Here is a 24,276-nt window from a genome sequence, read left to right as displayed (position 1 = left end):
TATCCAATATTAAATTAATTTTTACACAAAATCATCTTCATATATTTAAATCATATTTATATATTTTTTCCAATTCTGTTTGATTCTAATTTGAACGTTTCAAATTAAATCCATTTCCGAGCTAGTAGAGAGACCTCATGGACCTACAGATCATGGGCTCCAACGATCCAAGATTAATCGGCCCCATTCGTTAACTAATGGGTCACTCCACTAAAGCCCATAGTTGAACTCCCCTCATTGTAGATATATTATGTCCACTCGATATAACCATGATTAGTAACTTAACCCTTCACAGGTTGTTCGTAATAACGGTTGGATCAAATCTTTGTTTTACTCCCGAAATTATCTCTTGTTCCTTAAGTCCCCTGATCCCCTAATGAACAATTGTTTCGTGATCTAATCATAAAACCGATTCCCTCTCATATCAAATGAGAGGGCAGGATCCCAGGATCCCTTGTTCAAGCCCCAGAATCAGCACTTAAGGGAACAACCTCTCTACTATCCCTAAAGCGAGTAGGAGTGAATTCCCTCTTGCACCTTATGTCCCCAGCTATCTATCCAATCTTACCCCTGAAATGGCAATCATATTGAGTCGGCGTTGTTGAGCCAACCCTCACCTATGCAAATCTAAGGGCAATCCTGAATAAACAGGAGTTCATAGTTAACTCAGGATTAAGGTCAAGTTACATAGGTCATCGCTTTGAAATAGTCAGTCTTAAACAGTAAATAGCATTATAAAGTAAGAGTGACTCATTTCGTGGTCCGATCTTGTACAAAATCTTTTGCACAAGGACATCCCCACTCCTCATGTCCAACATGAACGAATTAGGATCACTTCGTTTGTACAACTCATTGTAACAACTACAAAGCAGGCCGCATCCAATAGTGTTACCGGAATAAGGTATCCAACCTTATCCATGTACTATAGATCATTTTGACTATTTACTCAAACCTGATCCACTTTTATGTCTCCACATAAAGTTCAAGTACTCATCTAATAGTCAAGGGACTTTTAGGTTTATTGAATTTCTATGCTTTTATACGGAGTTTGGATTGAATAGCTAAAAGGGCACCGAGATAATTAGCTAAATTAAAATGGATAGTTACAAATATTAGTAGTCGGGTTCAAAATATTTGTAGATTTAACATAATGCAAAACAAAATTGCAGATATAGCAAAATGCTAGAATTTAGATCTAGCTCTCGAAATTTATCAATGATAGATTATGTCGCTAATAAGAATTTATCAACAATGGAATCTATCATTGATAGGAGTCTATATAATAGATTTTATTATATTTGCAATTATTTAAAAATATTAGAGTTAATTATTAGTCTAAGTGCTATCCATTGCAATGATGTGGAATAAATAAGGTTTGTGAAAAATGGTCAAAGGATTTTTCTGTATAAAAATGCCTAAACTAATAATTTTAATCTCATTTTAAATTAATTAATAGATAAATATACCATGCTGGCAAATTTTGTATTTAAAACAAAATCTAATCATCAAAAACTGAATCAAACTAAATCTAATCATCTAAAGCAATTAAATTTAATAATAAAAAAAACTATTTGAATTAAACCGATTTTCCCTTTTTTTTAATGTTTAAAATTAAAACTAAATTTGATTCCGAAAACGAAAATCCATCCTTTCAAAAAGAATTATAAAATTGAAAGTAGTCAAGTCTTTAATCTTCTCTCAAACTCAAGGTATTTCACAAATCCATCCTTCCAAAAATTATCAACTCAATATGTGTCCTATCAACTTTAAATATGGATAGAATTGAGTTGTTTTTTACTAATTCACTTCAATTCATTCCAACTCTCCCTTCAACTCACCCCAATTCTCTCCCTTCCTTCAATGTTTTCAATGGTTTCACCCATTGACCATCGTCAGTGACTACCACTACCACACTCCGACGATCACCTTTGTCAGCCAACTCTGATGACCAACTCCAAACTCTGGCAATCACCTTCAACGATAATTTCGGTGACCAACTTCGACGACCACCTTCGCATAAGCAACTCCGGAGACATACTTCGACAACCACCTTTGCTCGGCCAACTTCGACCACCAACTCTAGCTTCGGAAACCACCTTCGATGACAACTTTGACAAAGACCATCTTCGATGATCAACTCCTATGAACCCCACTTCTGTCAACCAACACTAACATTCACCTCAGACGACCAATTCCAACGGAGACTACCTCTAACGAGACCCTTAACGACAACCCCATTTAGTCTTGGTGTTTCAATCTAATTCATTCCAAACCTTTGAAAGTATGTTGTAGTATGTTTGATTTTAATTTTATTTGTATTTAGCTTTATTCTAATCAAACTTAGTTTTTTATCTTACTTGTAGGGCCCAAACTAATTGCACATTAGTTTGTTATCTTTCATTGTAGGGTCCAAACTAATTGCACAATTTCTCCAGTAAATAGTTTTTGAGGTTCATTAGTTTTAAGTTAAGAGTCTACTTTTTATAGTCCAAATTTTGTTAATTGTTGGGAACAATTTGTGATTTATCGAATGTTATTCATTGTTATGCATTTTTTTTACATGAACATAGACATTTTTGTAGATATTATTATTTCATTTGTAAGAAGCAAATTAGACGTAACCATAAAAAAAATTTAAAAAACGAGTTTTCACAAAAAGAAAAAAATCATTATGTTGTATTAGGGTAAAATGTAAAGAATCAAATGTTTGCACAAAAAGAACAAAATCATTAACCATAAAAATTGGAATTCATATTTCACAAATGGATAAAAACAATAATAGAATTTGTTTTTTTTTTTTTCAATTAACATTTATAGTTGATTTAAAATTAATCGATGGTTAAAAATTGATCGTTAGGGATTAGAGAAGATGCTCATTATTATGCAATTGAGTGTTCAAGTAGTGTGGTAAAAATATGTTACATTTTTCAAGAAGAAAAAACACAGCGTTCAAGTTTTAAGCTTCTTCCGTGTTTATGATTGAAGGCTAAGTAGTTGTGAAAATTTTTTATTTGCTTGAAATATGTTTGGTGTTTAGGAATGGAAATATATATATATATATATATATATATATATATATATATGTTTTGTAATTGAGTGTTCAAAAATTGAAATCAAAATTTTGTAGGAAAACTCAACTCAACTCTACACCCAAACATCGACTTTCTAACTCAACTCAGCACGCCAAACATAGACATTTCAACTCAACTTAACCCAACTATGCACTATAGACAATCAAACTCCATAGATAATCTAACTTCTCAAATAATTATTACCAACTCAACTCAACTTCTGCGCTCCAAACACTTTCTTAGTTTTTATTTTACATTAATACGTTTTAATTCAGATAGATTTTTTAAACAAATTTTAGACTATCATATTTTATCCATCTGGATATTAGATTTTGGTTGAAACTATCTTTGATACAATAATGTGAGATGGGGATTGAACTTTCTACTCTATAAAAGAAAGTCATGTCACTCATAATTGACTTAAACTCACTTAAACTCACTTTGATTGGTTGAAATAATATTCAGGTAGTGTTTTGATTATATTCTTTCTTTCTTTTTTCTTTCAATTGGGTTATGTGAGTATTTTATTCCATTATTTTTAAAAATAAGTTTAATTAGTTTGCATTTGAGTGTTTATACAAACAAAAATTAATATAGCCCTTTTTCAAAATTACCACCTTTTCGTATATCTTGATACAATCTTTTAAAAAATTGTATGGCCATTAGCTTGGCCTTAAATGTATCAACATCTATTTATCAAAAAGTAAGCGAGATAGATTATCTGATAGGAAAATTCTTATAAATATAAAAATTCTAAATATATTTACATTTTATAACAAAAAAAAATTTAATGATATTCTAATCAAGGATGAAAAATCGATATTTTGGCAATATGTCTTTTGTTTTTTTGAAAAATAAACTAATTGTATATTAAATTATATATTATCGATCTATCGTTTTGTGGATGGCTGGTGACTTAAAAAAGTTAAAGATAAAGATATTGAAGAAATATCAAAGATAAGGTACCCAAATATCACAGATTAGTCATCGAAATTTCGTCTGGTTGTCTATAGATGTCGGTTTTTTCTTAATTTTTCCAATTTCTAGCCTTTCACATTTTCAGCCTTTTCTATTTTTTCAACTTTTTCTAATTTTATTATCTTCAATCCAAAATTTTCATTTCCAATATTGAATTTGAAAAAAAAAAAAAAAAGCAAAAAAACAAAAAAACAAAAGAAAAACTATATTTAAATTTGTAACCATTTAAAATTTTTGAATTAATATGAATTTTGCCTCTTTTATCACCTAAAACTTTCATTTTGAAGATGTAAAGTTAGAAAAAGAACCTATATTTTATGTTTTAATTTCATTCAATTTTTTTCTATTGAATTTTCAAATCATTTCACCTCAAGCTTGAATTGATGTGCCATTCAAAATTTTCATTTTCATCAAATAATATAAATTAAAAAGGACATGCAAAGATGTGAAAGAAATGTTACCATTGCATCTGGTGGGACAATGATTCCAGGTAACAATAAGTATCTTGAACTTTACATCCATAATAATGTCTTTTAATCTTACCTCGATTACAATACATTAATACGTAGGAACACAATTTCCTCGTGGAAGTGATGAAGACTTGGAAACATAACCTCTATGTTTTCTACATTTCTCATAGCATCCTTATTTTGGTGGACCATGATTTGATCCAATATATTCTCTTATTGGTATCATTGGGGCTGACATTGATGAGTATGCATTACATACTTCTAAATATGTTAGAAATTTTGAACATACTAGCTATGATTTGGTAGCAGTACTGTCACTATTAATCATTGTATTTGATCTTCTATTTGTATAACCTAGATCTTATCAACGAGATATTAATTTCTCGATCTTCCCTATTACATCTATTATTTCATCACGAATCATATTTAATTGATTTATAAGCTTTATATCATAGTTTATTACTTAAATAAGTTATGTTTAAAATTTCAAAATATTTTTATAAATCTCTATGATATCATTTTTTCAAGAATATCCATTGATATTTAAATATTTGTTAATGTATATGTTATTATTGGAACCAAAAGTCGATCGTTGTGTCGTGGATAAATCCACTGCCTTGGAAGTCAGATTGGCTCGACCTCGGTGCTAAATCGTCAAAGTTGGTTGTTCCCCAAAGTTAACACAACTCTCGATCCTTGACATGCACTCGTCGGAGATCAAGTTAGAATCGATGAAAAATTGCTCAAAAAATAGTAGAGAGAAGAAGTAAAGGTTGGAAATCTTGAAAACCAAGAATTTCTCCCTTGTTCTTGCAAAACTTTATTCTTTATAAAGAAGATGTGGAAGAAGAAAAGGAAAAGAAGAAACGACTAGTTTTCAATGCCTATAAACGACTAGTTTCCAACAACTATAAACGGCTATTTTCAATGGCTATAAATGGCTAATTTCCAACCGTTAAGGGTTAGTGTTTCCATTTTTTGTGTTTGCTATAGGTCTTGGCCAAAAGTCATTTCCAACAATCCCCACAAATGACAAGTATAGCAAAGCAACTAAAAAACCTTGAAAACTTTAAAACTTTAAAATGTTTTTGAGCAAGGATAGGAGAACAAACTTAAGTATCCATATCTATTTGAATTGATGCATAATGAAGTAGGGTAATAACTTTATTAGAGAAAGTGAGTTATCTCTTAAACTTTCAATAACTATGGTTGAGACCCCCACAACATATTTTACTCCTTAAATTTCCATCGATTCCGCAATAAAAGCATGTTGTTTAAGGCCATGCACATAGAACCTTAAGTCAACGTGAAAGCTCTCTTTAAACCTTTTCATAGAAGGCAGCCACACCTTCACAATCACATTAATTGCTTCATCAAGTCTATCGCAATAGACTACTCAGAAACTGAGCTATAAAAACTTCACATCTAGTCCACACCAGGATCAACTTCATCAAGTCTGTCAAAGGCAAACCACTCAAAAGTTAAGCTACGAAGATTTTACAATTATCCATCAAGTCCATGCCAAGACCACCCAAAGGAAGGACTATGAAATTTTTAAAGGTTTTAGTTCTATCCATCAAGTCCATACTAGGACCACCCAAATGAAGGGCTATGAACCATCAAATAAATCGCAATAAATCACCTAGATAAAGGGTTATGGACCATCAAGTCTATCACGATAGATCGCCCAGATAAAGGGCTATGGATCACTATAATGGTTTGAGTCCCATATAGTTGAAAATTCTAGAATTACTTTCCTTGTTAGGTCTTTAGTGAGAGGATCTGCAAAATTCCTCTCAAACCTTACAATAAAATAATCCTCCTTTCAATAATTACTTCATAGCTTCATGCCTGAGGCGTATATGTCTCCTCTTGCCATCATACACACTATTCTTGGTAATTCCGATGATAGCCTATGAATCACAATGCAAAGAGATTGGTATTAATGTCCCCCAAAATAGTACATCTCCCAGTAGACTTCTAAGCCACTCATACTGATGTGGCTAACAATGGTGCATCTCCCAATAGGCTTCTAAGCCACTCAGCCTCTTGTCCTGCTAATTCTAGAGCAATAAATTTAGACTCCATGGCGGACCTTGCTATACAATTCTATTTTGCAGACTTCCATGAAATAGCTCCTCTACCCAATAAGAACACATCCACTAGTAAAGCTTACTTCGTCATTCTAAGTTACCTAGTTTACACACTATCCTTCTAGTATGGTAGAAAAATATTAGAATGCAAACAATAATCTATTATACCATTAAGATACCTTAATAAACGATGAAGAACAATCAAATTATCTTTAATCATAGGTCTATTTTAGTTCATAAAAACATAACACTTCCTATAATAAATATATTCAGATCGAGAAACACTATCTTCCTTATTTTTCTTAAGATTCATACTAGTATCATAAGGTGTTCTTACAAGAGCATCATCAAAGTAATCAAATCTCATTTTTCAATGTGTGATTGATATAAAGAAAATCAATTTTCAGTTTTCCTTATCTTAACACCAAGTGTCACATCATCCTCACCTAAATCTTTCATTTCAAATTCTGAGGATATAAATAACTTAGTATTATTACTTACATCTATGCTTGTATCAAATATCAGTATACCATCAACATACAAACAGATAATCACACAATCAACTCAAATAAATTTGAGTAAATGCATGTATCAAAGGATATTAACAAATATTCACATAATCAGCTTAAACAACTTGAGTAAATACTTCTTTACATCCATGCAATGTATTATACATATACTATCAAGAGTTTATGATGGCTATTTCAAATATTTTAGTCATTGAGAATATGCATCAAAATATTTAAAGATTCATTTAAACCCAATTAGTTTGTTTCCTTTTAGACATTGAAGGTCCATGTGCTTGTGATGGAGTTTAGGAATATGTGGTTTTTGTAACATGATATTGGGTCTTGTGGTTATTCGTCACTGTCAGTTTAGATGTTCATGACAGTGATATCTTCTTGATTTGATTCAATTTTGTAGACAATCAACATAAATCAATTTACTAATTACAAATTAAAATACAATATGTTGAATATTGTCTCACAAAATTTGTCAACTCATTTTGAAAATTAATGCATAATTATTTTAGTCATTATTTTCTTAAATTGTTCTCCCAAATATCTACTTTCCATCTTTTTTTCTTACTTTTCCTTTTCAATTTGAAGTGACAAATTTTCTAATTTCAAATATCCCTACAAGCTAAAAACTAGGAACCAAAATATAATCTCTCTCAAAAGTTCTTTCTAACATAATTTATTTCAATTTGGTGACTCGTGATTATACCTTTCCACGAATTAGACTATATCCCCTACCTAGATCATCATTTACCTTCATAAAATAAATAAAATAGGAGCTAAATAATTATTTACACGTAAAATTACTACAGTGGAATTTGATTTCTTTTTTTTTTTTTTTTTTTAAGATCTACCATTAATTCGACCACGATAGTCTATGTATAATCAAAACCCAATTTCAAAAATAAGAAACTACAAACAATAAAGACATTCCTTATAAGAAGAGTAGTAGTTAATTTAGGCTTCAAAATCTCATTTTCAATGGAACCTATTTGTAGAAATAGTAAATTAGAAAAAAAAAAAAAATTAAATATCAATCACAAGGTAAGAACATATGCAACAAACTCTGAGAAAGTATTTAACAAAGTGGAGGGAGGGATTGAAGAAAAGATACCAGTGCATCGATTTAACTTAGCTTTAGCTTTAACTTTCTTTACGACAAATTTCTTGATCTTTATTCCCTCGGATCATGGTATCATGAAATCGGGCGAAAACTTCTCGGATTGAGATTGGGTGAGACTGCGAGTGAAGGAAATGTTTCAATTTTAGATAGATTCGAGAACTCTGCCAATTTGATAGACATTTGATAATGATTTCGAGTGAATTCTTTCTTTCAAATTATTATTGTTGGAACTGAATGTCGATTATTTTGTCATGGATAAACCCACTGCCTTGAAAGCAAGATCGAGCGACCTTGATGTTACATTACCAAAGTCGGTTGCTCCCCAAGATTAACATAACTTCTGATCTTTGACGTGCACTCGTCGAAGATCGAGTTGGAATCGATGAAAAATTGCTTAGAAAATGGTAGAGAAAAGAAGTAAAGATTGGAAATCTTGAAAATCAAGAATTTCTCCTTTGATCTTGCAAAACTTTCTTCTTTATAAAGAAGACGATGAAGAAGAAAATGACAAGAAAATGGCAAGAAAATGGCTAGTTCTCAACGGCTATAAACGGCTAGTTTTCAAAGGTCATAAATGACTATTTTTTCCACTTTTGTATTTGCTATGGGCCTTGGCCCAAAGTCATTTCCAACAATATATATTTGAAAATTTGAGTTGCTGATACTTATATCCATATCGATATTTCCGCCCTTGGTTCTAACACTTAGTTGACATGCATGTCAAAGTGTGTATTAGCATTAATTTTTTTCAAGGAGTGCATTAGTATTCATTTGACATGTTTTTTTAGGTACTAGATCAAGTATATCATTGGTGTATAAACAATCGTGTACACGATGATTATTAGAAATCATGTATATCATTAGTGAATCAACATTCACTTAGTTTACATTCATTTTAAAATTAAATCATTTGTGTGTACAAAAGTTGGAATACCATTCGAAGATAAGAACAGTAAACTTGGAATATAATAACGTAAATTAAAATATTTTTCTATATTTATAAATATTTTGCTATATTTATAAAAATTTTGTTGTATTTGTAAATCCAAGAAGTGTTTACTAGATTTGAAAATGTATACTAATTAATACTTTCATATCAATTGCAAATCCCAAAAATCAAATGATTGTGAAATAAAATATAGATTTTTAAGAATTGTGTTTATTAGGTATCGACTTTAAAAAATGTTTGATAGATCTTGAATATTATTAAAAGTATCTAAGCTATTGACCTTAAAACTTTGTATCTATTAGATGTTCTCAAACTTCTTAGACTTAGATATGAACCTTAAAAGGTTAGGGTTTTCTAAGACACAAAATTAAAATTTTGAATTTAATATGGAAATTTTAAAAAAAGGTTGAATAAATCAAAGATCTATTAGATATAAAATTAAAAGTTTAGAGCAAATTAGATACTTCACTAATCTAATTAGATTCATAATTGATAGTTTAAAGACCTATAAATTAGACATATTTAAAAGTTGAATGATTTATTGGGCAAAACTTTAATTGATCAAAACATATGTCATTGATCAAAAAATTAAAAAAAAATTAACCTTATTTAATTAAGATCATGTGAGTTGTAAACTTAAAATAATTGGTAATTACAAACCTAAATATAGATCAATTAGTTAAGGTACAGGTTATCCTGTTCGAATTCGCCACAACCACACAAATTATTGAACTAAAAATAGAAAAAGAAAAAAAGAAAGAAAACTTGAGATAATTTGAGCAAATACACTTTTGGTGTGTGAGTTTCAAAGATGTATTTCCATTTGGTTCTTAAGTTAAAAACATTAGCACCTTAATGTTTAGGAAATGGTTTTGAAATATTCTCTTATCTTACGTTGTGTTTGAGAGCGATAAGACTGATTGCATTAAAATCTTAATTGTTTTGCTGTGAATAAATATGTTAGAATCACTTTCTTAATTATATGTTCATTCTTACCGTTTTTAAAATCTATTTCTTACGTGCTTTTATAATTAGATTATAGTAGAATTAACAATTACTTCCTAACAAATTTACAATTTTTAATATTATTAATTATGATCTTTTCCTTCATATTCTTATCCTCTTATCTTCAAACTACTGATCTAAGCAACCGTTTTTCTCTAATTCCAATCCTTCTCCAACTAGTGCACATCTGAATAAGCAATTTAGTATCAAGGTTGCATCAAATTTTTCTTTTAAGGCAATGGTTCTTTTATGACACAACAATGATCTACATTTGATTTTACAATTCTTTCTACGATATTTGGTTTCTCAAATAGCATGCAGGGAAAATTTCAAATGTCACGTATACAAGCATACAAAATTACAATAATTTTCTAACTCATATACCGTTTTGAAAATGAAATTCAACCTTTTGTTGAAAACCTACGTGAGAAGCATTGAAAAGGATACATTAGTGGTTTTTCATTCAGAAGTTTGGTTAAAAGAGCATCCTCTATGGGTATGCAATCAATATAATGATTGTAGTGTCACACCCCTTTGATCTAGTTTTCTTTGCAGTATTGTACAAAAAAAAAAGTGTATTCCAATCCTAGAGATACTCATGTCAACGTAGGATCATAATCGAACACCAAAGGTAAGTGATTAAAAATTTGATAATTAGAAATTCAAGTAATTTCTTATGAGAAATTGGAAGGAAACAATCATAAATTTCAAAAACAAAAAACTAAGAAATAGAAGTGTTATCATACGGCCTAAACTTGAGTTATTTGTACAGAAAACTTAAATTTCTTATGGTTAACGTCGTTTGTCCCAATTTTTGAAAGTAATGAAAGATAACCATCTACCATTGTCATAGCCCACTAACAATTTGTACTGTTAGTTATTCATATGGTCTCTCGTGCACCATTGCTAATGGTCAAGGAGTGTAGGTGAGAGAGTGAAAGAGTGAGCGTAAAGAAGCGAGAGAAGAAGAGCTCTAATGTCTATAAATACGAATGTATTGGATTAGCAAGTACAAACACAAAAGAGAAAGAAAGAGTCCTAGTGTATGAGGGCACTATTATTGAATGAGGTCTAACTTTAAACTCAATAAAATCACAATGTATATAATTATCTTGACAATGACATAGAGTCGTTCATTATTTAAAAAAACTAGGGTAAACGACTGCAATCAAGGTTATCCATATCAAAAAAGTATATATACCTTCCCAAATAAACACAACCCAGAAAGAGCAGAAGTGCCACTTATGTCTTTCTATTCTTAACCAATCATCCAAATAACAAGTTTAATAACTGAAACCCCTAAAAAGAGGAAAAAGAACAAAAGAAAACAGAAAAAGTACAAAAGAAAGCAACAGCTTTTCACATCTATTTCTTTCCCATCAAAAAAAGAAGTGTTGATTTACATCTTCTTCACACGTCTTCTGCTATACTTCTGATTCATTTAAGTCAAAAGCTAACAAGTCAAAAAAACAGTACCCAAAAACAAAGCCAAACCCTCTTCTTTGTACACATCAAACTTCAAAATCCAACCTTCCATTTCTCAAAGCTTCCTCCCCATAGCCATCGCTGGAGACCAAAAGTCTGCAACTGTACAATTAGCCAAATGCAAGCTACAGTCCACTGGAATCAAACACAATCCTCTGCTTTTCAGATCCCCCTCTGTTTCTCCATTTTCTCTTCCCTTCAGAAACAGAAAGAAAAAGAAAAAAGGGTTTTCTTTTTTTATAATATAATAATAATAATAAAAGCTTCTTCTTTTTAGTCAGAAAGTGCTTACACTGACTGATTGAGAAGAAAGCAGCTGACTTTTTTGCAAGTAAGGACTGCACAAGACTTGAACTTGTTCATGTAGAAATTTGATGTAACCCATTGCTTCATGAAGTACTGATGCTGTATCTGTCTGTTTTTTTAATTTATCAACATCCAAAATAAAATTATATGAAATTCTCATAAAATTGAAGAATCAAATTAAATTTTATTGTTTATTGCAACCTTGCCAAAGGGTGAAACCAATTGTTGTAGTGCTGTGATTCTTTCCCCTAATTTCTCCTTCCTCTGAAAAAAAGCAAAACCCATTTAAGAAACAGAGAGAGAGAAAAAGAAGAACATGAAAGTTATGGCAAAAATTGACCTTTGCATGTCCAGCAGAACAGGGAGCATCAGATTTGGTCTTTTTCGAAGCTTTCTGGTTCAGTAAAGAAGCTTCTTTAATGGCTGCCGTTTCTGGGTTTGACCCATTTCTCCTTTTCAATTTCTACAAAAACGAACAGTTCAATTTAAAATAGGTAAAAAAGAAAGAAACAAGGAGGAAGGAAGTTAAAACTTAAAAAGCCACAATATTTGTGTTTACGGAATCGGATTTGAGGCCATTCCCAGAAGAAGTTGAAGAGGAATCACTGCATGCGTGGCTTGATCTTTGACGCGATTTAAAACCCAGCTGTGGATGATCTTCGTCTTCTTCTTTACTGCCGAAACAGAGCATTTTGGGTGGGTTATCAATGGCGAAAGAAGCAGAAGCAGAGGAAACAGAGTAATCAAAGATTTGATGATGAAGAGGATGACTTTTATCAACATCAACATCAATATCATCAGTTTCATCATCATGTTGAGAGGAAAACAGAAGCTGAGAGAAAGTGGTAGCTGTTGTTGGTCCAAGGTGGTCCCCACTAAAGGACTGATTATCCGCCATTAATGAGAAGCTTTTGCTTGAAAAACAGAGTATGGAAATGGAGCAGCTGTGTTTTAAAAGTGGGAAGGAAAAGAAACGGAAGCTTTTTGCTTTCGTTTTTGTTCTGTTTCTCTCTCTGTTTTGTGAAAGTGTGTGCGTGAGTGAGAAGCAGGGGATTATTGTGGTTTTCGGTTACAATTGAACGAGTGGTGGAGGAGGAGGAAAAAGGGGTTTTCTTTTTTGTTTTGTTTTGTTTTTTTTGTTTTTTGGAGAGTTCCGAGGTTTTGGTTTTGGATTTTATGGGTTTTCGGAGCTTTCTTTGGTCAAATGTTTCGGACCCGAGAAGACCGTGGGTTTCGATGTCCGAAGCAGAGGCAGAGGACGCCATCGCCATTGCCATTGCCACCGTACTCTGTTTCTGAAATGCGAGTCCCTCGTTCTTCCTCCCACTTTATTATTTCACACTTAAAAAATCTTCCTCTTTAATTTTTACAAGTGAGTACCCTTTTTTCAGATTTTAAAATAATGTATTGGATATTCTACATTATGATGTTTTATTTATAAATTTCACTTTCATAAGTTTCTTTCGTTTGAATGAGTTCGATATGATTTTGACAGAGTAACTATTCAATTTAGTCGAATTTAATAAATATTTTAATTTTATATTTATTTTATTTTATTTTTTTATTTAAAGAATTATTAAATTGTTAGCATATAAATATCCACTTCTTTCTTCATTTGGAGCATCACATTCCAATTTGAAGAATTCTTTCATTTCTTTCTTTCGATCTTTAGTTGAGTTGAGAGCAAATATCTAAGAGTTTTGTCAAATTCGAATAGTTTGAGATTGTTGTTCTATTGAAATTAGTCATTTTATAATGTTGAGACGATCGATGTAGTTTGTTTACGGTCCATGCAAAGTGAATAATTGTCTTCGGGACCGTGTTTATCATAAACGTTTCTCGACTACCTATTTGTGGTTATTTTAGCTTATAGCCCTTGTTATTCCATCTCGCTTACTTTTTGAAATTGTTATTGTATACAATGTTTGTATGTTTGCATTGTAGTTGTTTGTATCCAATTGAGTTGTATTTCGTTTGTTAGTGTTAATCAGTTCTTTATATTTCATATTTCCTCACCAAAATGAAAATGAATTGCTTTTTGGATTATCTTTTTCCTTTTGACTTCACTTTCTCTCTCCAATTCTAGTTCTAGCTCACTTTTTCCTTCTTGTTATAGTTCTAATTCATTTTCCATTCGTTGTCGTCATTGTCTCCGTCAGAATTGAAATATAGAAAAGTAAGCCTAATTGGAGATGAAATTTAAATAAGAAGTCTAGAGAAAGAGACAAGAGGTAGAAGGGCTGGGGAGAGAGTAGAAGAAAAATAAATATTAAAATAAGTTTGAAAATAGTTATAAACCTAATTCTGAAAAATTAGGTCAAATAACATTTTGAGCCAATTTTGAAGATCAATCTATCAAATAATCCTTCTTTGGGCTCTTTTTTATTTGGTTCAATAGTTTGGTAACTACTATGATTAAATTTTAGAGAAAGGTTTCAATTTATATCCTTAAATTTTGAGATTGTGTCAAGAGAAATTTTAAACTAATCATTATATCAATTAAAACATTGAACTTTGGTACGTGTTTCATTTTGACAATTTTTCAAATTTAATTGAAAAAGTATTATGTGAGATGTATAGCTATTTCAATTAAACTTTTTAATTACCATACGTGAATCAATAAAAACTCTTTATTTATATTACCTAAAAATCACCAATCTACTATTTCTTACACGTGTGTAGACTTCTTCAAATACCAAGTTAAAAAAATGAATGATTAGAATTGATGTACTAAACATTTTCAAAGGTAATCCTGAGAGTCCAAATTGATTTTCTTATGAAAATAAGGGTTTAATTGATAAAATTATAAGTCCAGTACAATATTTATTCAAATGAAACATAATAGATAGTATAAATTAATACATTTACAAAAATTTAAATTTAAATGGATATAATTATCAATTCAAATTTTAATCGATATAATTTCACATTTAGGTTATAAGTGGATATTTTTCCAACCCTAAATTTTATGTGTGACTTCATTTATTCGTTAATTTCGTTCAATGACTAGCATGAATAATTTTGTGATTGTGTATGAGAAGAGAAATTGGTGGACACTTGTAAAGTTCTTAGTGTGGGAACATGTCAACGAATCGACATCCTATTGGAATCACATGGATAAAAAATGGTAACTTTTTTACAGTTAAAATAGGTTTTTTCCTTTACTTTCAACTTTGCTCTATTTTACTTTAATATGATTTTTTAATATTCAATTTTAATCTTTACACATGTAATAAATCATAAAATTAATCATTATTCTATTTTATTGTTGATATTTTTTAAAAAAAAAAAAAAAATCGTAGTATATTTCTTTCCTTGCACGAAAATTAGTATTATCATTATTAATCAATTAAAATTTATTGAAAATATGAAAATTAAATTTAAAATTTATTAAAAATACAAACAATAAAATTAGACAATTAAAAGTAAAGATACTAAATGGAATGAAACTTAAGGTAAATAGACCATAATTATGTCTTAACCATTTTTATGCTACTTTCATTAATTATTTGCTATAAAAGATGCTTTTAAAAATTATGTGAGACCCATGAAATAAAATAATATATTATTTAATATTCGATCAAATGCTAGGAGTAGAACTCACAAGAAATTTTCTTGTTAAGTTGTACTTTCTTTCTTTCTTATTTTTGGTTGGTGGCTAGGGATGTTAAAGTTATTGACTAGGTATATTTATTTTCAGGAAAACACAATCCATCAATTGTAATCTAAAAAATTGGACTCACTTAATTATATTTATTTTCATTTACCTGTGTCTGTAATTGTAACGGAATGTGGGACGCTAAATCCATATCTAAAAAATACATCCTATTGTCGATTTGAGAGTGATAATCTCAATTTAGGATTTAATTTTCCATTAACATAACATTTATATATGTATACAGGTAAAACTTTGGAAAATGGCTCAAAATGACCCAAAACTCAAAACTGTTTTATACAATTGATCTCTTTTTTCAATACATGTTCTTTTAAACCGTTTTTAGAGTGAAATTATCATCTTTATCCTCGTATTACCAAAACATCAACCATAAATAGTCTAAGTTTAAACTTTGTGAAGTCATTTCAAAGTCAAGATGATTTTTAACATTTTACTCAATTTATAAACAAGGACATTAAAAAAATTATGAAAACGAGTGGTCATTTAACTAAAACAAAGTTGTATCGGATAGAGTTATGATCCAAACAAAATCACACAATGAGAGTTATGTGGCCGCATGATTGTGCAACAAAAGGTGTGCACGATCGTGTAGGTAGACAAATACGTACTTCTCGTTGTACGATCGCATAACTTTCGTTTTGAGATTTTATTTTGGTCATATCTCCTTCTATAAAAGGACATTTTAACTAAATAACTACTCGTTTTCATATGTTTTTCTCGATTCTTTTCAACCATACTCATCGATGGAGAAAAATGTTAAACAATCTTGAAGTTAAATAACTTACCAAGTTTAAATTTAGATCAATTTAGCAGCTTTCAAGTATCTGTCAAATTTTTTTTTAAGATTTTGTTCAATTTATGTTGTTAGAATGATTTGATTGAAATAAAGAAATAATAGATAAAAGGGGGGAAAAAAAGACAAAAGGAAGTTGAAATTTCAATATATACAGAAGCAAGCATAGGACCAATAAATTTATCAATAGAAGCGTAGTTAAAGAAGAGGTTAACATCCGGACATTTGGTGGGTTAATTTCATGGGATGCTGCGTTTCCCCGACACCTCGACGATGGAATGCTCTTTTATTTCCCTTAGCGCCGTCCAATGTCTCGGCCACTGCGACGCTCCTACTTCCACCTATCCTACTTTTTCTTTTTCTTTTTCTTTTTTTTTTTTATTTCAATGCAATAAAATCTATGTTCCTATGGGACATGACATGTTTAATTTAATTTTCATAAAAACTTAGCTACAGTCGGGTTCCACTATTTTTTCTGTAGTCCGATTATCATCCTATTAGAATATATCATTTTTAAAAATATATTTTTTTAAATTATTTATTTTATGTGATAAAAATTAGGGAACCACGATGATTAGGAGCACCTTATTCTCTTTAATTTCAATTTTAAAATATTGCTAATATATAAGAAAAATATCTAACTATTTATATTAGTATTTTTATTAATAAAATTTATTTAATATTGTCGAAACCCACATGATTATAAAAAGTTGGTGATGTGACAGTAAATTAATTATAGTATATATATATATATGGAAAATTTCACGAAATGATCCGAAACTCAAAAATTTTTCTACTAATGATCTCTTCCTAAAAACTTTTCTACCACTGACTTTTTTCCCATGCGAAATTTCAAAATTACACCCAGTTTTTAAAAAGTCTTCAGACCGTACGGTGAACGCGTCTCTACGAATACTTTAAGCGAGCATTTAGATATTACTAAGCAATCAGATAGATATTACTAAGCGATCGTTTAGCTATCCATTATAGTTTTTATTAAACGATCGTTTAAAGAATACTAAATGATCATTTAGCTAACTGTTCCGCGATCGCTTACATATCCATTATGTAAATGTTTGGCTAATACTAAGCCATCGTTTAGATAATACTAAGCAGCCATTTAGCTAACTGTTGCGCGATCATTTAATATCCATTACGCGATTGTGTAACAATTTATAAAGCGATCGTTTGGCTAATACTAAGCGATCACTTAGGTTTTGTTATGCGATCGGGTAGATAATACTAAGCGATCGTTTAGGTTTTGTTATGCGATCGTGTAGATAATACTAAACGATCGTTTAGGTTTTGTTATGCGGTCGTTTAGATAATACTAAGCAATCGTTTAGCTAACTGTTACGCGATTGTTTAGTTTTCGTTTAGATAAATTTGTGCTAAATTTGTAGAATACCGGTGTTGTACATTTAACTAAGCAAATAAATAACTAAGCGATTGTTTAGATACATTCGTGCTAAAATTACATATTGTATAGTATAATTGGTGTTGTATATAATATAATTGGTGCTAAGATTACATATTGTATAGTGTAAATTTGTACAGAATAATTGGTGTTGTACAGAATATAACTGGTGTTATACAGAAAAATTGAAGCGAAAGTGAAAATTACACATTGTTTAGTCTAGATGGGTCAGTGCCAGGTGATATCAACGCTTGTCTGAACGTTTTCTTGTTATGTCCTACTTGACCACATCGTGCATACCTGTGTATTTGTCGTGGCTCCTCTCCAATTGAAGGTATCCTGACGGTTTGACGTCAAGCTACACTTACTACCTTTTGCGGTGGTAGAATTGGTTCAAAATCTCCAACCCATTCTTGACTGTGTCCAACTGGGAAGATTAGTTCGGCATAAGCAGCAAGCACACACTCAACTGTAAACTATTTTGCACATAATGTTTGAACATTAATGTTTCTCTGGTTCGCTATAGATATTGCATGGGAGCATGGGATCTCGAGATATTACAATGGAATGCATTAGTACCGAAGGCATCATAACCGAAAGCATCTCGAGATGTTTCTCGTGGGGAGTTCGACGACAAAAAGTGAATAATGAGAGAGACGTTCCATTATCTTCAGAATATTAGTTGGGAATAAATATTTTGGTGGAATGTTGGTGATATATTGAATGCACATTGAATGAAGGACTGGGGAAATCGTAGAAGGAAGAAGAAATGTGGCGGTCTGAAGGCTTTTTAAAAATTAGAGGTAATTTTGATATTTCGCATAAGGGAAAGATCAGTGGTAGAAAATTTTTTAGAAAGAGGTCATTGATAGAAAAATTTTTAGAAAGAGGTCATTGGTAGAAAAAGTTTTGGGTTTGGGATTTTGTGAAATTTTCTATAGATATATAATTTGATAAGGTATAATAATAACATTTAAAGTTTCTAACATTTTTGTGCACATACTTCCATTCGAGGGATTATTTAGTTCGTTTGATAACTACTATACATTATAGTTTTCTTGCTTTATTATTTATTTTCTTAAAATGTTTGAAAAACTCAAACCAAATACTTGAAGGTTAAATTATTGAAAATACTCTTGAATGGTGCATTTTATTTTTAAAATATTCTTCAACTTTTAAAAGTTTTTATAATACATTTGAATTTAGTTTTAAAAAGTTAAATATCTTTACTATTTAATTGTTAACTGGAACGGTTAGTTTTTGTTTAAGAAAATACCTTTAAACTTTCAAAAGTTTCATCAATGCCCTTAAACTTTAACACTATAGTTTTAAAAAAATATACTCATACTATGGTATATGGATAAGAACCGTTAGCACCTTGTTTCGAAAGTACCGTAAAACTTTCAAAAATTGCATTAATATCCTTATCTTTCCCAAAAAAAGAAAAAGATTTCCTCTATATACTACCACTAAAGGATTTTTTTAACTTTATTTTCAAAGTTTAAGGATCTTAATACAACTTTTGAAAGTTCAACTATATTTTTGAAATGAGGTATGCTGACAGTTTCTATTCATATATTTAACGGTATGGATATTTTTGAATTTTTTTAAGTTTAAAAGCATTAATGAAATTAAAAAAATTCAATGAAAAAATAAAACTAATAGTAATAGTTTTTTTTCTACTTTTGTTTTTAAAATTTAAGGGTATTTAAGAAACTTTTGAAAGTTCAGAGACATTTTTTTTTAAACAAAATACAAAGTTCGGAGGTATTTTCTATAATTTCAATAATATTAAAAACAAAAAAAAATAGTTTTTAACAATGGTTGTTTTTAAATATAGAAAATAAACCAAAATATTTACAAGATATAGCAAAATTTTAGAACTATCAATGATAAATGTTAATAGACACTGATAGACTTCTATCTGTGTCTATCAATATCGTTGATAGAAGTCTATCAGTGTCTATCAGTGTCTATCAATGTCTATCAGTGATAGTTCTAAAATTGTGTTATATTTTGTAAATATTTTCAACAGTTTTACCATTTGAAATAATTTCCCTTTTAACAACTTAATTTTATTTTTGAATATTGGTTTAAATTCAAACATGCATTTTAAGTAATAATTAATTAAGCCCTCCAACTTTAGTAGGTAATATATATAACAGTATGAGTATTTGTAATGAAGGTAGGTAACAATTTAATTCTTATGTAGTGAACATAGACGTAGCTCAACGGTAATTAATATGTACTTTTTCCTTTATGATTGGAGGGTTAAATCTAATCTTTTCTACATTTGTTGTATTGAAAAGAAAAAATTATTGAGTATTTTAAAATTGGATAAGGCCAAATGTATTTATAAAATAGGTTAAAATGTCATTTTGGTGTAAGTACATTTTAGTCTACTTTAAATCTCCAAATGTAGTCTATATATTAATTTCAATAAATCTTAAAAATAGTTCATAGTGTTATTTATTATTTTGTTTATTTTTTCAAAAAACAAAAAATAATCTCTATTAATATATCCGATAAAAATTTTGGAAATATATTCAAGTGTTTTTTTTTAAAAAAAATTACCATAAAATTACTGTTATTATTTCACCAATTTTGATATAAATTAATATTGAATTTATGTTTTATTGAAAATACAAAGACTCAATTTAAACATTTAAAAATACAACGACCACAATAAAAAGAAAAAAGTTCAAAGCACTTTGTTGAATGAGAAATTTTGGACCAATCACAAGTTGTCACGTCATTTACTAAATTAATGACGAAATTCCAAATTATTAAATTTGGGCTCAATTAGGAGTTGACATATGTCCTGAATTAAAGTTGAAGACAAATTTCGATGATGTCATGTGGTTTTATCATGACCGTTGAATCAAATAAGATTAATTGGACCCAATTTGATATTATTATTTAGGTCAAAGTCCAACTAAGTAAAAAAAAATAGGTTGAATTTGACCCAAATGTCAAATTAGGCCTAAATCCAACTAATTGGGCCTAAAGGCCAACCCCATGGACCAACCAAGCCCAAGTCCAACTAATTGGGCCCAAAGGCCAGACCCATGGATCAATCAAGCCCAAGCCCACTTGTGAACTTTATAAATAGATAAACTCTCCTCATTTGGAGGGGTCAGTAATTCTATACTCCAAAGAGCTTATAGGGAATTCTCTATAACTAAAAGACTCCTTGACTCCTGAAGCTGATCACACCTGAAGACTGAAGTCCTTTGAAGATACAAGCATTCTAAGGACTGAAGTCCTTTGAAGATACAAGCATTCTAAAGACTGAAGTCCTTTGAAGATACAAGCATTCTGAAGATTAAAGTCCTTTGAAGATACAAGCATTTTCTATATTCAGAGAGTCCAGAGAATTCATCAACAAGTAGAAGACTTCCAAGACTCCACTCCTAGAAGACAAAAGACTCTTGAAGACACAAAGAAGACTCTTCTAAGACTTCTGCTTCAAGAACGTTCGGTGTTTTTCTTCTTCAGGTCAAGCACATTTACCCAACTGAGAGAGAATCAGAGGATCAAGTATTAGAAATCAAACCACATCGCATCAAATCAACTTCAATATCAACACCAACTCAAGTTCAACTCCACGAAGCAAGTTTTCTGGAAGCCTCGTGTGAACACTAATCCTCCAATAAGATCAACAAGCCTAAAGGCTAATAATCCAAAAAGATCATCAAGCCTAAAGACCGATCATCCTAGAAGATCAGCAAGCCCAAAGGCCGATCATCTTAGAAGATCATCAAGCCCAAAGGTCGATCATCCAAGAAGATCAACAAGCCCAAAGGCCGATCACCCAAAAAGATCAACTAGTTTAAAGTTTATAGTTTATTTTGAAAGCATCAAAATACTGTGTATTAGAGATTGTACTCACTTTCCACAAAATTAATATAAATACAAAGTTCAAGTTCCACGAAATAAATTTCTCTTGGAATCTCGTGCGAACAAATTGGTACGCCCGGTGGGACATCTCTACCTCTCATCTCTCTCTCGTCATCCAAGTCTAATAAATCTACAAATGGCACCAAAGAAAGTTGCATCAAAGCTACCATTGCAACCAACACTTACATAAGCTCTGTCATCACGGAGGAAATCTGGGACCAGCTGATGGAATCTCCTAAAGATGGGATCGTCATTAGAAAAAATCCCTTGTTCAACAACTATGCTTCTGCTACTGATCTATTAGAGAAAGAATCACATTTGATGTAGTGTCTGTCATGATGACTAACATAACAACTGAGTCGACCATGGCAGAGATGGAGGTAAAGATAAATTTTCTAATGAAGGCTGTAGAGGAGCGAGATCATGAAATTGCTGCTTTAAAAGATCAGATACAAGCTTAAGATACTGCTGAATCAAGTCAATCTTCAGCTACAAAAGGCAATGACAAAGAAAAGACTGTCTTGCAGGAAAGTCAGCCACCACAATCCACCTTTGTTGCCTCCTTATCAGCTCAATAGCTCCAGGATATGATCACAAACTCCATAAGAACTCAATACGGAAGACCATTGCAAACTTTCTTTATGTACCCGAAGCCATACACCAAGAGAATTGACAACCTGAGAATGCCAGCTGGGTATCAACCTCCAAAGTTCCAGCAGTTCGATAGAAAGGGCAATCCAAAACAACATGTTGCACATTTCATTGAAACCTGCGAAAATGCAGGAACCAGAGGAGACCAGCTAGTCAAGTAGTTCGTTCGTATCTTGAAAGGAAATGCTTTTGATTGGTATACTGATTTGGAGCCAGAAGTGATTGATAGTTAGGAACAACTAGAAAGGGAGTTCCTGAACCGCTTCTACAGTACAAGGCGCACTGTTAGCATGATGGAGCTGACAAACATCAAACAGTGGAAGGGAGAGACAGTCGTCGATTACATCAATCGATGGAGAGCTTTAAGTCTGGATTGCAAAGATAGACTTACTGAATTATCTGCAGTGGAGATGTGCACTCAAGGCATGCACTGGGAGCTTCTCTACAACCTACAAGGGATAAAACCTCATACGTTTGAGGAGTTGGCAACACGCGCTCATGATATGGAGCTGAGTATTGCTAATAGGGGAACTAAAGATTTCCTAGTCTCTGAAGGGAGAAAATACAAAAATGATGCCAAAGGCACTGAAAAGATCATGGGTAGTGCCACAAAGAATCTATGGTCGTTCATGTGACCCTGCTGAAATTTTCCTCCAAAGGAAAACAAACAAAATTTAAAAGAAGGCACAATGAGAGCGAGAAGCGTCGTCCAACTCTTAAAGAACGATAAAAGAAAGTTTATCCATTCTCTGACTCTGATGTGGCAGATATGTTGGAGCAACTACTAGAGAAGCAACTTATTCAGCTACTGGAATGCAAGCGGCCGGAACAAGAAGGAAAAATAGATGATCCTAACTACTGCAAGTATCATCAGGTCATTAGTCACCCAGTTGAAAGGTGCTTCATGCTGAAGGAACAAATTATGAAGTTGGCTCGTGAAAAGAAGATTGAGTTAGATTTGGATGAAGTAGCTCAGACAAATCATGCTATAGTAGCGGCGACTTCAAATGTTCCATTATTTTCTGTGTCCCATGCTCAAAGACAAAGCCCGATCCAGTTTGGAGAATTCGAGCCTATAATTGTTCGGTTCCAACAAGAGATTCAAATAGAAAATTCCAAAATGAAAGATGATCTTGTTGAAGATGACAATGAAGGATGGATAGTAGTGACTCATCCAAAGAGAAGACAACCAAACTCCACCCAAAAAGAGTCGTGTTCCTATCGAAACTATAGAAGAAGAAACAAGACTCATAAAAAGAAAGGCAAAAAGATGACACGGAAGCGTAAGCCTGCTAAGAAAGAAGACAAGGACTTCCCTCAATTCTGATGGCCAGAAACTTCGACAGAATTTCTCCCAAGAAGCTTTCTCAATAATCATCTAAAGAAAGTATCAGATGTTCTTGCATGTCACACTGTCGGCATAGTGGAAGTCAACAACAATCATGTGACTGTTGAAGAAGTCAACGACTTAGAAGAAATGAAGCAAAGAACTTCTGTCTTCGATCGTATTAAGCCTTCAAGTACTCGATCTTCAGTCTTTCAAAGATTGAGTATGGTCACGATAGGAGAAGAAGACCAATGTCCCACGACTACTTCCGCTCGAACTTCAGCCTTCAAAAGGCTAAGTATATCCACATCAAAGAAAGATCAACCTTCAACATCTGCTTTTGATCATCTCAAGACAACAAGCGATCAACGTAAAGGAAGGATGAAAATCTTGAAGCCAACGTCATTCCATGAAGAAAACAATGACGAAAAGATTCACAGTCGTGTCCCTTCACGCATGAAGAGGAAATTTTCTGTTGACATAAGTACAGAAGATTCCTTGATAGTGAAGTCAA

The 24,276-nt window shown here is 31.4% G+C and overlaps 1 protein-coding gene and 1 pseudogene across 2 annotated transcripts; one reads left to right on the top strand and one right to left on the bottom strand.

Moving 5' to 3' along the window:
* Positions 1–11,544: 11,544 nt before the first annotated feature.
* LOC120078442 (uncharacterized) lies at positions 11,545–13,365 on the bottom strand. 2 transcript variants are annotated; one of them, XM_090314133.1, is made up of 5 exons: positions 12,558–13,365; positions 12,339–12,461; positions 12,200–12,262; positions 11,985–12,103; positions 11,545–11,888 (listed from the first exon to the last, which is right to left on the bottom strand). In XM_090314133.1, the coding sequence occupies exons 1-5, from the start codon at positions 12,894–12,896 to the stop codon at positions 11,855–11,857; spliced, it is 678 nt and encodes a 225-aa protein (XP_090170259.1). In that variant the 5' UTR covers positions 12,897–13,365; the 3' UTR covers positions 11,545–11,854. The 2 variants fall into 2 exon arrangements, with proteins under 2 accessions (XP_090170259.1, XP_038888642.1); XM_039032714.2 differs by having other exon boundaries at positions 11,985–12,107; positions 12,558–13,363.
* Positions 12,934–23,762, top strand: LOC150036171 (uncharacterized; annotated as a pseudogene).
* The last annotated feature ends 514 nt before the right edge of the window (positions 23,763–24,276 follow it).

The sequence above is a fragment of the Benincasa hispida genome, chromosome 5 (assembly GCF_027475165.1).
Source record: "Benincasa hispida cultivar pf3 chromosome 5, pf3_genome.v1.1, whole genome shotgun sequence".
In the NCBI taxonomy this organism is placed as follows: domain Eukaryota; kingdom Viridiplantae; phylum Streptophyta; class Magnoliopsida; order Cucurbitales; family Cucurbitaceae; genus Benincasa; species Benincasa hispida.
This window is presented reverse-complemented; position numbering and strand designations above follow the sequence as displayed.

Bases quoted from the DNA above. Each gene is read 5' to 3' on its own strand.
- LOC120078442 (XM_039032714.2), bottom strand. From the start codon at position 12,896: ATGGCGGATAATCAGTCCTTTAGTGGGGACCACCTTGGACCAACAACA. The intron at 12,108-12,199 runs GTTGCAATAAAC...TTAAAAAAACAG, and splicing joins TGGTTTCACCCTTTGGCAAG to ACAGATACAGCATCAGTACT. The intron at 11,889-11,984 runs GTAAGCACTTTC...CTGTTTCTGAAG, and splicing joins TTTCTTCTCAATCAGTCAGT to GGAAGAGAAAATGGAGAAAC.